Raw genomic sequence first — 15,832 nt, 5'->3', positions numbered from 1 at the left:
GCGCGTTCCCGCGCCGACTGGAACGCGCACGTCAGGGCACGCTGTCGTACCACCTGACCGGCTCGGCGGGTTTCGGTTGGCAGGTTCAGCTTCACAACGTTGAACAACGGCGCGGTGGGTCACGTGACAGCATCTGCTGCTGCTGGCTGAGCGAAGCGTGTTAGCAGGTAAAAGAGAGAATAAATATTTATGACCTTAATGTTATCTTTTTGAAAGCCGTTTGAACTACTTAAGCGTCTTGTCGTTTGTGTGTTTAGATTAGTTTGCGAAAAAGCTATCGACCGATCCGGAGGAACAGTTTGTTCCGTGCGGTGGTTAGCTAACTGACGAGCTAGCTTACAACCCAGCGCTGTGGTGCTGCATTTTATGCGGACGGGCCGTTCACATGCCGGGGCAGCTAGCCTACTGCTCTTATCTGTCGTAGCTGTACAGTAACATGCCACGCGATTTTCGACAACTTTCCCCCCCCTCACACCCGGTCCCCTTTCCTGGTATTAAAGTATTGGACAGCGCCGGTTGTAAACGTTCGGGTAACACGCGGTGTTTTCCCTTTTAGTTTCAGTTATGCTATCCTGCCGCTAACGTTAGCTAAGTCTGCCACTGGTGTTAGTTAGCCGTAAAGTGACAAACGTTAGCTTTTCTCTTGGTTTACACAAAAGGGTACACCTTCGTAGTTTACATTTGTTTATCTTTTTTGTTCCAGTTTCGGTGGGTCAATACGGACAGCAGTGACACAGGCGGAAAGATTACATAATTGTGTGGGCAGTCTGCTCATGTCTTTCCACCAGAATGTGGCATTTTCAACGACAGGGATCGAATTCTTATCGCACACGGAACAAAGACGAGCGGTTAGCCAGGCTAACCGCTAGCGTGAGCGAGACGACCCAACGCTAACGTGAACGCTAGCCAGTGCGGCTCATGTTTCCGTCGAGCTTCTTTTAACGTTCTATAAAAGATCATGATCAGTCGTCACTTACGTTAGATACGTTTGACTTAAAAAAAAAACGGTAACGGTAGACAACTAATTTATAGCGCTATCGTCAACATTGCCTTGCTTTCGTGCCGTTTGTTCTGTCAGCCAACATTTTCAGACAATACTAACATCATGATTCCTGCCGGGGGATCTCTTTTTTGTTTTGTCCTCTCGAATGTTTGTCAGCTCGTTGTGTTATTAGCTAACAACCAGTTACTGTATGTAATATAAATCAACCTCAAGGTAGTTGTATGCCCTCGATTTCATTTGACGCTCTTCAGCTTGACATAAATCCCAGGCTTCTTTGTGGTTACATAATGGCTACAATAACTTGTCAAGTGCCATTTGCCGTCTTTGATGAGGAAAAGTGTTATAATTCATACTACACATTACATATCCTGGTGCATACTCATGTTGTTCTGTGTGTGAGACTGAGTAAGTTGACACCAGGACAGCCTCCTCTTGGCTGGCTAAATTTAACCCGGGAGGCGGGGGCGACAGATGGGTTTATAGTCTTACATGGTATACTTAACCCTGAGTCAAAGTCTGCTTATAATTCACATATCATACTATATAATTTCACTTTCCTTATCTCCTCTGTTTTCTTCTTTCTCCCCCAGATTTTTCTATTTTGTACATACATTGTTTTGTATATACTGTATATGATGACTTCAGTGGTCAGCAATCAGGCCCGGGGGACTCGGGACAGAATGCTGCCCAGCACCACACAAACAACACAGCCACAGAAACAGATACAGGTAGGTTTTTACCACTTCACATGCCAAGTTTCTCACAAACCTAAGGAATTGCCCTGCTCATTTTTATTGTAGTCAAATTTTTATTTGTTCAGTATCAAATTTCATCATGCTGATATAATAGCAATGTGCAATGAATGTATGAGTTTACACTTTTAACAGTTTTTTTTAAGGCAAGTACGTCCAACATTGTGTTTTTCACCAGAACTGTAAAAGAAAATATAATCCAGTATCTTGCTCTACATATACTGCAGGTGAAAACTGTTTTGTTTTTGAAAAGTTAAAGATATCACATTATGAAATTTCAGTACTATAAACTGAAAAATGAGATGCATGGCAGCCTTAATATGGGAAAACGATGAATTTCCTGACAACACTTTTCCAGCAACATGCCTCGGTGTGATCAGCCTTTTAATATATGAAAATAAGGCAAGTACTGTGTGTTCCTGTTATGTTTCTTACTTAACTGTTTTTTTTCCCCAGGCCACAGCAGAACAGATTCGTTTAGCCCAAGTGATCTATGACAAAAATGATGCTGACTTTGAAGACAAGGTTAAACAGGTAATGTGTTTGTGCATATGCACTTGTATAGAGAAATTAATTTTCAGGATGACCAGCATACCTTCCTGGGGTCTCGGACTCTAGGACCCTCATTGTTCAACATGATTGAATTTAATGCTTTGTTTCTGGTTTTCATTCTCACAGCTGATTGAGGTAACTGGGAAGACTCAAGATGAGTGCATGGTAGCCCTCCATGACTGCAACGAAGACGTAAACAGAGCCATTAATTTCCTGCTGGAGAGCACCTCTGACACAGTAAGTCAATATACACATACAACCCATATTTATATGCACATTGTATAGCAGTTCCTCTGGGTTTTTGCTAAATTTTAATCACAATGCAGATTTAATAGTCAATCAACCTCATGTTTGATTACCTCAGAACTCCTGGGAGACTGTGGGGAAAAAGCGGAGCCTTGGGAAAGAAGGAGGACCCTCAGAGATAAAGGAAAGCAGGGAGAAGAAAGGAGGAGAGAGGGAGGCCAGTCGTGGACGTGGGGGGTCCAACAGGAGGGGCAGAGGCATCAGCAGAGGGCGCGAAGGTAAGATAAGGGTGTACGTTGTTGTCATGTCTAAGGCCAGAATCAGATGTTGCGGCTTTTAGCAGCAGGGTTGTGTGGCAGTCATTCCATTGCTTGTTTCGCATTTTGTATGCAGCCATCCATGGACACACAGTAAAGTGAGAGAGTCACTCCTCTTTCTCTCTCTTGAGAGCGAGGGGCAAGCAAACTGTCTAAACTAGGAGCTATAAACCAAGATTCTGTTATTATACTTCCTAATTAATGCCTAAAATGCTTTCAGAAACATATTTTTGTTTCCAATTTAGAAGCAATACAATATTTTGTTATTCGATGACTGCCTTACTGTTTCCTGTTTTAAGAAACAGTAAGGCAAAACTAAGCACTGCCCAACTCTCAGTATGTCACCCATTAGCACATTATTTTAGTTTGATCTATTGGTGATAGTAAATATTGATATTTTTTAGGATTTTTAAGGATTAAAATTGTATTGAATTTTTCTTTGTGCACCACCCTTAAAGAATTTAAGACAATTTAATTGACTCACCTAGTAAAACATACTAAGACATTTTGAAGTCTGATTAATGATTAGATTAGCTACAACCAACCATTACCAGACAGTACATGCTAGAAGCTAGTAAAATTTTAATTTCTTCTGTTGCCTTTCTGTCTTATGTTGTTTTGTACGTAGTGCTGCTATACTAGTCCAACTGATCTCAACAAGAGACAACTCTTATCACCAGTAATAAGTTGGTGCTGCTTATGTTTTCTACCTGCTATAATACCTTCCTACAAAGCCTGTATTTGATACCTTTCCATTTGTCCTGTTAAAGTTACTGCATTATGCTGTTAATACAAAACAAACACCTCATGTATCTGTTTGAAACTAAAGGCTGCTTAGCAATTACACAGACAATAACCCATCAAATCTTGAAAAAGGTTTTTATTTTGAAAAAATTGTACGGCTGAGTTGTCTTAACTGATTTGCACAAGGCTGAATCTTGGTTTGTTAGCTGGCAATCTTTCCAAGGGGCACGTCAGAGGAAAACCGGTTGCTCCTTTGTTCACCTTGCAGGGTTGCAAGGACCTGTTTTGTTGCTTTTAATGTTAGCAGGCAGACTTTGTAGCGCAGTTGCTGGAGCTAACTAAACTTGTTAACACCCTGGTTAGCAGTGTCTACTTGACTAACCAGGATTGTTAGGCCGGCTCTCAAATTGTTATTGTAGAAAGGAGATTAATGTGTCTGTTCTTGGCAGACCCCACAGAGGTCAGAGAGCATTCCAAGGGTGAAGAGTAAGAACTAAGGGGAACTGGTGTTTTGACTACCTGGTTTATCAAAGGTTATATCCCCAGATATCATTAGGTTACAGCTGAAGGAGAGCTTTAACTATATATGCATAATTAAAGTATGGGCATAATAAAAGTTCAGGCTAACATGGAAAGACTTGATCTGTGGGCTTTCCATGTTCCCTACAATTGTCTGTTGTGCTGTTTTAAACTTTGTTTATGCATCTTTGACATTCCCTTTTTATTATTGGTCTTCTGTTGCTAAAAGAGTATTCTATGGAAGTATCAACTTTGCTCCAATTTGTTTATTTTTGATTTCCCTCTAGGCTTAATTTCCTTGTCCTTTTTGTTTCTTGTTGGATTCCAGGTCGGTTAGAGGAGAACGGGTTTGAGGTGACTCCTGGAGAGAGAGGGGGAGACCGTGGACGCAGAGGGCGGGGTAGAGGTGAGTCACACAGAAACTTAACTGTAATGTACTTTCAGTAATACAGTTGGCATTTTGAAAGTAAACCATAGAAAATAATTTGATAAACCAAAACTATTTAAGGCAAATAAGGTTTACGTCTTACTCTGGTAGAAATGTAAGGACCCCTGCTCTATTGGTTTCATATTTAGATTTCTACTTTGGGCAACCCTACAGTCTCCTATTAGCATAAAAATGTTAATGAATTTAGAGAAATTGTAATATCCAGTTTTTTTTAAACGGCTATGTTTTGTCTACAGACTTCCCTCAGATGTTATTGACGATGTTGTGGCGATGTAGTTGGCAGCATATCTATTTGTGTCTGCAGGCATTTAGAATATTATAGTGCTCAACATGTGCGGAATGTGCTCAGTCGCTGCAGCTGCCTGTGTGTGTATGTGTGGTGAACGGGGGGGTCATCAATAGATGAAGACATAGAAGGTAGAAAGTAGTAGAGTCTGACAGGACTCAAAGGCTTTTTTTGTAACAACAAATGATTTAAGAATGGTGAGGTAATATGGGTGCGTGTTTCAAAAGAAACTGACCAGGCCAGGTCAGGTTATAATTAACTTAAGTTGTCCTGGCTGTTTACCTGTTAAACGTTTTTAAGTGCCAAAAGTAGATATTGACTGCAATAGTCTTTGATATTATTTCTATGACAGACTGCCATTCGTCCTAAAACAGTGACACATTAAATATAAAAAAAATCAATGCACATTATGGTTTTAAACTACAGAAAAGTTTGTTTAAAAGCTTACTGAAGAGTTGAGGTCATCGGTTGTTTTGTGTTTGTCCTCAGGGGCAGGAGGTCGTGGTAGAGGAAGAGCAGCTGCTGGCAACAGGTTCTCCTCCCAGGGAATGGGGTAAGAACATGTGTTTAGTTTAATCTTGGATGAGAAAGTATTGATTACCTAAAGTAGACTCAAGAACTTGAAAATGATGTATAGCAAAACATTTCTCAATCTCCCCATTCTGTAACATTAACAGAAGCAATTACTTGCAGCAATAGACCAGATAGTGTTCTCTTCAATTTCCTTTATTGGCTCACATATCCAACTGTCTTTTCTGTCGACTGATCTTCTTTTCAGCACCTTTAATCCTGCTGACTACACGGCCAACTCTGGAACTCGCCAGGAGACGTGGGAAGGAGACGGCAATGAACCTGCTGAGGGAACTGGTAAGGAAATTGATGGAACATAAATTGTCAGGAAATTGCTTACCTTTGCTATGGACTGGCTTATTTCAACTGTCTTAATTCAGTTTAAAAGTATCCTTGTCTTGTGTTCACTTGCCCTTAATTGGGTAGTAAAAAATAATCAACACATTGGGTTCAGTGACTTTAACAAGTGTTAAACTGAAGTATTCATTTTTTTTAATGTATGTTTTTTTAGGACCTTGGGGAGGCAATCTGGAAGACTGGACTGCAGAAGAGTGGAATGAGGATGTAAGGCAGCACTTTTTTTAATGACCTGAAAGGGATTTGCTGTGCTCTGGTTTTAGGGCTTGCATAAAGTATCAATATGACTCTGACTGGTTGTTAATTTTTGGTACAGCTAATGCTTATTAATATGATGGATGACTGTTTTTACTTCCTGTCCCTACTCACAGTTGTCTGAGACCAAAGTATTCACTGCCTCTTCTGCTCCAGCAAACCACATCACACCTGGACACAAGTAAGCCATTTTACTTGTCGAGCCGTCATAAAACACCACAGAACGGGCCCTACTTTAGAGAATGCATTTTATTTAATCTGAACAGTTATCTTGTCCTTGTTGAACGTCCTTCCAAAACCTTCCTGTCTTCACCCCTACCACTCTTTTCTCTTTCTTCTCCTTAGTGACCTCACTGGCCTACTGCCTAAGGCTGGAGTGGCTGTAGGGGGTTCCATGGACTCTGACCTGGGGGCAATAGTTGATGGCCCCTCAGCCGAGGACTTAGGCCAAAGCCTGGTGTTTACCAATTCTCACCACAATGGTCGCACTGCAACACACAGCTACGCACACGCCACAGCCAACACCTACGCTCATGCCGCCTCTGCTGGTACCACCTACGCGCATGCTGCACTGGTACAGACAGCCACACGTGCAAGCACCTACATATGTCTTTATGTAACTTCACCCTGATATCCAGCATGAATGTATTTAGTTCTTATTTTGCTTCTCTCATCCTTGCAGTCCTCAGTTCTGGGTTCTGGTTTTGGGTCCCTGAATGCACCTAAGCAGACACCTGCCCCTGACATGAGGACACCAGAGCAGCTCAACGGGCCTCGGCTTGGTCAGAGAGTCAGTCAGACGTTGGCCACCACCAGCAACAGTAATGTTTCCAAAGATGCAGGGCCACCTCCATTACAGAACTCTGCCCCTGCCTCCTCTCCTTCTGTAGAGGTCAAGGCTCAGAGAGTTGAGAATGGCCCTCTTACTGCCCAACACTGTAAGTTTATCTCAAAGTTAATTAAAAATCCAACTGAGAAATTTAAGACATGACTATTACATTTAACTAGTTCAGCTTGATGACAACCATACAGAAGGTAGATTGCACATATTCAATAGCCCAATTAATATGTATATATTTATTCCCATTCTCTTCAGTGGAGATGAAGCTTCAGCCAGAGCCATCAGCAGTGCTCAGCCAGCTTGCTCAGAGACAACAGCAGTCCTCCATCCTTCCCACCACAGAGCCTCTGGGTCTGTCTCAGTTGCATGCGCCACAGGTCCCTACACCGCCAGGTAGGACTGCAGAATGGCATCACACTATGCCACTATGACTTGGAAGTCTGCATAGCTGCCAAAATGATATGGAATTAGAGCTGCAACCCATCTAGTTGTTCTCATCATTGAGTATTGATAATTATTGGATAGCAATACCAGCTGCTTTGAATTTTGCTATGACCTCTTGAGCTGTATTAATATCCATAATAGCAGGAATGTAAGCTAATCCCAAAATGTGCTTCTGCCTTGGCTGTGGACTGGTGGATAATAAAAACCTTATCATGTGATTGAGAATGCTTTCTTCAATCTTCTTCAGGTCATGAGTCCTCCGTCCCTGTAAGAGATGGAGCCTCTCCAGGAGTGAAGCTACCAGGCATGGAGCCTCCAAACACAGAAGCCCCACAGCGGCAGCTAAAGGTTCAGAGACGCAGAGTCCCACCTCCCTCAAAGGTAAGCTCTTCAGATATCTGAACCTTTTTATCAAATGAAGTGTACACCTCCATGCTAACATCACAAAAGAGCAGTGCTACTTGCAATGCTGAATAGAAACTGAAACACTTATCAGTCATGTATTTGCTCTCATGCTTGACATAACAAGCCATGATAGATTGGCTATTAGGGATGGATAACCTGAATGAAGTTTCAGCAAGCTGTAAACCCCACCACTCTTGTGACTTTACCTTTTATAATCTTTTTATACAAACACAGATGTATATAGGTATACAGTCCTTTTTCGATATAGCAGTCCACATTAATGCTTTGATTAAACACGTTTCCTTTTTGACCCCAAATATCTTATTTCTGCATGTTTTGAATTGAAACCTGAATTTTGAGTATATATAAGTACAAAAACACATTACAAGTAATCAAAATTGACCCATGCATTGGGCCTTTTTTTTACTCAAATTCTCTCTCTTGTTTATTCAGATCCCGTCATCAGCAGTGGAGATGCCAGGCTCAGCAGATATATCTGGTTTGAATGTTCAGTTTGGAGCTCTTGATTTTGGGTCTGAGGCTGGTAGTGGAACGGTAGACATGGCACAAACAGAGCTGGCCAGTGAGCAAGCCCCAGCTCAGGCTCCAGCTCCGGCACCCTTGACTGTCCCTACAGCTGTACCCACACAGCAGCCACAGAGCAGCCTGTTCTCCAAGCCTGGATCTATGAGGTGGGTATATGTGTGCGTTGCTTTGAGTTGGAATGAGGCACATGTTGGTCTGTTTCTGTGATACATGTCTTTTAGAAAATTATGTTGTACCATAGTGCACATTATTTCTTCTTAATTCTTCTGGTGTATTCTTTTGTTTGTGGGTTTTTTGGGAGATAATGATGATTTAAGCACATATCTCAATATTAAATGTAGAGAAAACATTGTCTGAATCTCCCATCCCTCTGTTCATACTTCTGGGCGAAGCATTTTTGTTTCTACATCAGATTTAAGCAGGCTGACTGATAAGTTTACCTATATGCACTCTTTTGGATCAGACCTTGCCACAAGCTATTCTCTCACTGTTGCAATGCTAAAAATTTCATAGACATGGGCACAACATATAATCAATGCACTGAAAGAGTTAAGAGATTCATGCCTTCATTTAGGCTCAGTTACAGTTAGAAACGCATGTTCTGGCACATACTTGGTGTTTATTTTATCTTTATCTTTGCACATCTTTTTCTCTGTCCTTTTGAACAGTGAACACATGAGCAACATACCCACCTTACCCTCAGCCGTATCAGATCCCAGCTTCCCCTCGCCATCGCTGGGCTTACCCAGTGCTACGCCCTCCCCCTCTCTGGGTCTTCCCAGTGCAGCCACTCCACCTTCTTCTACAGCCGCTTCTGCAGTCAGCCGTGTGGAGAGCAGTGGCCAAAGATCCCTGCCACCTCACCTGGGCTTCTCTCAGAACAAAGATGTCCCCTCACCTGCTGCTCTCACGGTGAGGAGAATCCTTTTTCTTTTTATATGTATTAGGGACAAAATGATTAGGACCACTGCTGAGTTTACTGTTTGTAAAAACTATGTCTGACATAAAAAAAAGCAAAATGATGAAACTAAGACTTTGACAATTTCTCCTCATAGAATGGCTACAGCAGCATGAAGATGCAGAGCACACAGGACAGTAAGTACTCTCATTATCGTCAGTTCAAGTGAACTGCAGTGGGGTGGCCAGTGAAATACAATATAATGAATATTGAATACTAAATGCATCTAATGGGGAAGTTAAAGGGAGTCCTTACAGTGAAAGTAGATGAGAAATGATAAAGACCAGCATATATTCAACCATCAATCTCATTCATCTTACTTTTATTTATTAAACACATTTGTTAGGTCACTTTTATTCCTTCTCTCACAATCAGTCTGTAACATCAACACACAGAAAGTACCCTGAAATCTTTCATTTTTCTTTTAAACCAGCCACGTCATCAACATCTAGAACAGTGAAAACTGAGTCTCCCATTATGACGAGTGACAGTGGGCCTAGCCATCATATCCCTTCTCCTGCAGTTACACCCTCCCACTCAACACCCATCCCTTCACTCAGCAGGTAAGGATGGTTCATTTTATAGTGCACAGTATTTCTTCTTAATTCTTCTAGTGTCTCTTTTTTTGTCTGTGTGTTTGTTGGGAGATAATGATGGAATTAAGCACATATCTCAATACTAAATGTAGAGAAAACCTTGTCTGAATCTCCCATCCCTCTGCTCACACTTCCTGTGTGAGGTATTAGTGTTGCTTCATCGGATTCAAGCAGGTTGACTGATTAGTTTTCCTCTTTTTCTAGTCATGTGACCAATACGCATTCTTCTGGATCAGGCCTTGCCACAAGCTCTTCTCTCACTGTAAGTTTGTTTTGTATTTGCTGACACTTAATGTGGTGGGTTTTTTTTTTTTTTTTTGGTCCAAAGCTAAGACTTTTAGAAAAACATGGTTTTACTTACAAAGACATCCATGCATTGACTTAAGACACAGTATGTGGTTCTCTCCTCACAAACCCTCTCTTCTCTTGTCCTGTTGCATCAGATAAATAATGAGGAGAGCAGCGGTAGTGGCAACCTCCATGCCTATTCATCGTCGTCATCCAGCCAAGCTGTCAATCCCAGTTCTTCAGTTCCACTGGCTGTCAGCAGCTCAGCCACAAATGGCCTGCACCCATCTGGAGCGCCTGGATTAACTCCTAATGGCACAAACACCACACTCTCAGCTGCAGGCGGCCGCACAGCTCCCCTGCTCAACACCTCCGGTAGGCTCATATGTTTACACAAGAGTCATGCCACTGTAACATGCAGCTAATTTACAAAGCACTCTTAACAAGTAAAGTGTAATATTTGAATAAGATCCTTTACTGCTTTATTCGGCAAAATGTTTTATCTCTTTTGACACAGAAAGAGGACAGTAAAACTGTACAAATGTATCACTTTACTTGCTTAAAAATGTAGTTATTCTTGCCCTTAATTCAGGTCAAAACATCCTTGTTTCTCTTCACCAGGTAAAGCTCCTCCCAACTTGGCGCAAGGAGTGCCACCTCTCCTGGCCAACCAGTACATCATGGGCCCTGGTGGCTTGCTCCCTGCTTACCCGGTAACAATACGCTGTCATAATTTATTCACTTCATTGTGTATTGATTAGCCCCCTGAGTTTTTTTTAAAGGGAAAGGAGGGTTGTATCACTAAAAATAGATGGGTGTTGGTGGCATTCTCACGGAACTTACCTACACAGAACTCTTTAACATCTTCATTCTGTCATCAATCTATTTGTAAAGTTTCATGTCTGTACTGAAGTCAGAGAGCCCTGCATTTACCATGACTGGTACATTGCATTGAACAGTTATAGCAGTGCATTACAGTGTTTACTCCACATTTTAAGAGCTTGATTATGTGTTTTCTGTTATTTGGATTGCAGTCAAGTGAGATTAAGAGGTCTTGGTATTAGATAATCACTTGTTCTTCCCTTCCCTATTTCAACAGCAAATCTATGGGTATGAAGACTTGCAGATGCTGCAGTCTCGCCTTCCTATGGTGAGTCTCGAGTCAAGTACTCTTTGCCAAATTACTTAGTTCTGGAATTCTTTAATCAGAAATTGGTTCTGTAGATGTTTATCTGTCTTGCTATTTTTTCTAAGGGTAGCAACTTCTCATACAGGTTGTATCCTCCCTTTCATTGCACCACCCAAATTTTCAACCCAGCAGTCTGGACGTACAGATCATAAAGGGAAAAAATAGGGTGGATTATGTTTCATATTTTAATTGCCGTTATTCATTTTTCACAGGACTATTATGGTGTAACATTCCCCGGTACAACGGCTGCAATGCCTGGAAGAGATGGCCTGGCCAATAATCTATATTCTGGTGAGTGCAATTTCATGTTGACCTAGTTTGCGAGTTGATAGATCTGCTGATCTTGTAATGTCTCAAGCTAAGCTGTTAACTTACATTGACACAGAACGCTTGATACAATTAACCCAAATTCAATTTCTACACGCCTGTTTGTACCACATTTCAGTTATGGTGATTTTTGTGCTTGAGCTTATCAAATTGATTGGTTTACATCAACATGGTGATTTTGATTTATTAACAACTGTGGCAAAGTTGCTTTCTTAATTTGATGACTTTGCTAATTCATGTTAGCTGTTAAACAGACCGGCAGAGAAATTTTTGCCAACTTCAATTTTGTCTTTTCAATATTTTTTGTCTAGGTGAAGCGACAAAGTTTGGCAGGAATGACTCTTCATCTCCAGCTCCCCCAACCAGCCTGTCGACAGCTGGGGTGCAGTCACAGCCCCAGCAGGCTCCACAGGCTGGAGCACAGGGACAGGGCCAGGGACAGAGTCAGGGTCAGCAAACACAGAATCAGGCCTTCCTCAACCCCCCACTGCCCCCTGGCTACGGTTACACTGGTAAGGCAGAAAAAAGCAAAATAATGTGTGATTATGTTGATTGTATAGCAATTTGCATCATTTTTCTAATGCACTATTTTACAGGTCTGCCGTACTATGCTGGTGTGCCTGGGGTTCCCTCAGCCTTCCCGTACGGCCCCACCGTCTTTGTGCCTCCTGCTTCGGCCAAGCAACCTGCAATGGGCCTGGCTAACCCCTCCAATCAGTACCACCAACAGCATCAGCCCAGCTATGGACAGCATGCGTATGGCACAGGTGAGACAGGACGAAAGAAGAAGGCTCTGGCTGATGTTTTTAGACCATAAACAAAGCATTGTTTTAGATCCTTGGACTTTTGCGAAGACTTTGTCCAGCAGTTTGAATTCAGCTTTTGAATCAATGTAAATTGATTAAACTTGTGCCTATTTGAACTATGACAGCACAGGTTTAGCCTAGAGTAGTACTCTATAAAAGTACCACAATCTGTCAGTGCCACTAAAAAGTAGTTAAGAGGATTAATAGATCAACTTTAACAGTTGGACTGGGTTATCTGGCTACTTCTGTCTGTGTTTTTATGCTCAAAAGTACACAAGCCTACTCTCTTCTTACAGCACTTACAACTGTCAGACAATTTTTGGTGTCATGTATAGCAACAGTTTGGTACAGCTGTATTTTAAAATGACATGTATTGTGACAGGATATGTGTTTAAATAGACCTGGGCATAACTGGGTGTGGGGAGAAAAGCCAAAAAGAAAGTTTCCAAGCTTTTATACATGTACACCAAATGCTGCATGCGCGTGTGGAATTGGGCCTGTGGGTGTGTTTTTTGCTTGTGCTGCATGCATAGCTTAAACCCCCTGCTGAAGTTGGACACAGCTCAATATAGACACCGCTGCCATTCTAGTCAGGTTACCTTACTGCCTCTCTCTCCCCTGCCCCCCCCCACCTCTCTTCCCATCTTTTTCTTCTTTTTACCTTCTCGACACTTCATCTGTTCCCCTTCTCCTTTCTCTTCCTTCCTCCTCCCTCTCTCTCTGCTCGCTCTGCCTCCTGTCTTCTTCTGAACTCCTCCTCATCCTCCTTCAGCCTTTGATGACCTGTCTCAAGCCCACGGGGAGTACAGTAAGGGAGGGTACGGAGGCTCTGCCCAGTCACAGGCCAAGTCAGCGGGCAGCGGCCCTGGGAAAGGTACACACACAAAACCTGTGCGCACACTTTAACAACACACACAAAGTCAGTCAGCATTTTCCTGTGGGGAAAAATGGATGTACTCACAATTACAGATGATTCTACAGTCAAGAGTGTTCTGGAGAAAGGTGTGTATATGCACGTGTGTGATTGCACTTTGACGTGCACATAAATGGAGACCCGCAAAGGGTGAAAAGTGGGAAACATGCCTCTGCACTTCCTCAGTTAATATGCTTCTTCCTACTGGCTGCCCCCTCCTACTAACAGTTGAAATGAACATTCAGTGCTTAATATTCACTCATCAGTGAAGTGACACAGTTGTTCTTCAGCCATCTTAACCCCTTGATTTTCCTCTCTTCTTTATTGTTCTCTTCTTCCCTTTTTACTTTCCTCCCTTTCCCTCTTGAATTCCAATCTTTTTCTTTATCTCTTTCCTTCGCACTCCTTTCCTCTTCCTCCTCTCAGCACCAGGACTGTCGGGGTCAGGTAACAGTGGAGGAGTACCTGATATGGGAGGTTCAATCTACAGCAAAACTCAGGTGAGTGACTTACTGCCCTATTGCATGATTGTGTTTGCTTGTATTATAACTGTAGTCCTAAAATCACACTCGCGGGACCTTTTCTACAAATGTTCTTGATCAAAACCAGAAATTGTACACACATTAACAGCACATTATCTTGAACGACCCATTAACTGAAGTTGTAAAATAAGTCTGTATAGACAAGTTCTTTTTAGAAGGCTAGTAATCAGTTTATTACTGAACTTCTTGTACATGCATGTCCTCAGTCGATTTGGCCTGCGATTCTAAATCTCTTGTTTGTTTTTTTTCTCTGTTCCCCTCAGTCATTTGACAAGCAGGGCTTCCACACAGGGACACCTCCGCCCTTCAGCCTGCCTTCGGCACTGGGGGGAACAGGGCCCCTGAACCCTGGAGGTGCTCCTGGTTATGCCCCTGCTCCTTTCCTGCACATCCTGCCACCACATCAACAGCCCCACTCCCAGCTGCTGCACCATCACCTCACACAGGACGGACAGGTAAACTGAAATTTCTACGCATGTGCAACATTTTTGCCCAGCCACAATTTCACAGAAGTTTGCATCAGAGTACATTTTGATGTAGGTGTTAGATTTAGTCCATTTTCTGAATAGTATGGTATTGAGTTAGCTGACAAAGGTGAGCAAACAAGCAAGACTGCTCCTTTGTGCATTAACCTGCATATCTGCTGTGTTCAGCAACTTAATGGACCTTTTTGATCAAATAGTCCCCAAGATTATTTTTGCCCAAGTCTGGCATTAAATCCTGGATCTATAGGTTCCCTCCAGTTACACTATTGAAGTGTCCATTTAAAAGTTCCTGGTAATGTCCCTTTTGCTAGAAGGGGCCAGTGAACCACTTGGGAAATTAAATAAAACTTTTTAAGTATTTACTTGGTCTGAAACATGATTGACTGACTGAATTGAACTGTTCTTGCAGGGTGGTGCTGGTCAGCGCAGTCAGTCCAGCAGCATGCAGCAGAAGACCCAAGGCAGCAAGTCCAGCTACGGCAGCTCCCCCTACTGGGCCAACTGAGGAATGCTTTCCACTCCCCTCCTCCCCCAAAAGGCTGTGTGTGTGCGAGCGAGTTTGTGTAAAGCTAAACAAAAAAATAGCAAACAGAAAGACACACTACCCTCACAATGAGCAACCTTGGGCTTCCTTGCCCTGCTCCCCCCACCCCCACAGGTCCTCATAAGTCTTTTGGGTTCTCTCTTTCCCCCCCTTTTCAAAATTGGTTGTACATGTAAGATATTTATGTATGTATTTATATATATATACTGTATATGTAATAGTAGAACATGAAATGTGGTTGCTGCATTTTATTTTTGAAGGACTTTTGTTTACTTTTTTCAAAACTGCAGGAAACGATGTTACATTAAGACAGAATGAGATGATGATAATGATGGTGAGAAGCAAGTGGAAAAGATGATCTAAAACTTCCTGTAAGAAACCAGAAAAAGGAAATGGAGAGAGCTATAGCACTGATTGCATATGAGGACATTTCAGATGGGGGTGGGGTTTATAATAACTAACTGCATCTGTCTCGTCTTTTTCTTTTTTTTTTATACATAACTTCCTGAATGACCGGGCTCATTCCCCAAACTTCATTTTGTAGCTTCCTGTCTTTCCCCTCCTGCCTCTCAGCCTTCTTTTGGAGAGCAGCCTACTCTCCTTGTGTCAACACCTTCCCTTTAAAGACAGACCTGTCCATCTAAATTTTATATTTTAATTTAATTTTAACCCTGATTTCCATCGAAATAAAAGTTCTGAGCAGTTGGAACTCTGACTTGTCTGAGTCCTTTTGTACTTGGGATGTTGGAAGTTCAAACTTGGGTTATTATTTTTTGGGTTATTATGCAGTGACAGAAACGACAGCTATTTACACAGAAATGTACAGCTAATTCTGCCTATCATGGAAAGGACCTTGCCAGAGGTTTTGACATTCACTCCTCTGTTTTAAAAGCGTTTGA

General features: G+C 42.2%; 1 protein-coding gene and 1 non-coding gene across 3 annotated transcripts; both read left to right on the top strand.

The window, feature by feature from the left end:
* The first annotated feature begins 16 nt into the window (after positions 1–16).
* Positions 17–15,648, top strand: LOC119019543 (ubiquitin-associated protein 2-like). 2 transcript variants are annotated; one of them, XM_037098254.1, is made up of 29 exons: positions 17–167; positions 1,594–1,731; positions 2,212–2,289; positions 2,434–2,544; positions 2,672–2,831; positions 4,462–4,539; positions 5,357–5,420; positions 5,646–5,734; positions 5,949–6,001; positions 6,166–6,230; positions 6,395–6,623; positions 6,732–6,987; positions 7,146–7,283; positions 7,582–7,715; positions 8,193–8,431; positions 8,954–9,197; positions 9,341–9,380; positions 9,677–9,806; positions 10,044–10,101; positions 10,283–10,502; positions 10,749–10,840; positions 11,227–11,277; positions 11,529–11,607; positions 11,955–12,155; positions 12,240–12,410; positions 13,222–13,323; positions 13,789–13,862; positions 14,168–14,359; positions 14,799–15,648. In XM_037098254.1, exons 2-29 carry the CDS (start codon positions 1,636–1,638, stop codon positions 14,892–14,894), a joined length of 3,540 nt encoding a protein of 1,179 aa, XP_036954149.1. In that variant the 5' UTR covers positions 17–167; positions 1,594–1,635; the 3' UTR covers positions 14,895–15,648. The 2 variants fall into 2 exon arrangements, with proteins under 2 accessions (XP_036954149.1, XP_036954150.1); XM_037098255.1 differs by lacking the exon at positions 13,222–13,323.
* LOC119020333 lies at positions 9,882–9,958 on the top strand. Its single transcript, XR_005075291.1, has one exon. It is a non-coding gene; the product is annotated as a small nucleolar RNA SNORD121A (small nucleolar RNA).
* Positions 15,649–15,832: the final 184 nt, after the last annotated feature.

Source organism: Acanthopagrus latus, chromosome 5 (genome assembly GCF_904848185.1).
Source record: "Acanthopagrus latus isolate v.2019 chromosome 5, fAcaLat1.1, whole genome shotgun sequence".
NCBI classification, from domain to species: Eukaryota; Metazoa; Chordata; class Actinopteri; order Spariformes; family Sparidae; genus Acanthopagrus; species Acanthopagrus latus.
The sequence above is the reverse complement of the archived record's forward strand: the minus strand, read 5'-3'. Positions and strand labels throughout refer to the sequence as shown.

Coding starts and splice junctions, on each gene's coding strand:
- LOC119019543 (XM_037098254.1), top strand. CDS start 1,636: ATGATGACTTCAGTGGTCAGCAATCAGGCCCGGGGGACTCGGGACAGA. Junction 1,732..2,211: donor AGCCACAGAAACAGATACAG/GTAGGTTTTTAC, acceptor TTTTTTCCCCAG/GCCACAGCAGAACAGATTCG. Junction 5,421..5,645: donor TTCTCCTCCCAGGGAATGGG/GTAAGAACATGT, acceptor TCTTCTTTTCAG/CACCTTTAATCCTGCTGACT.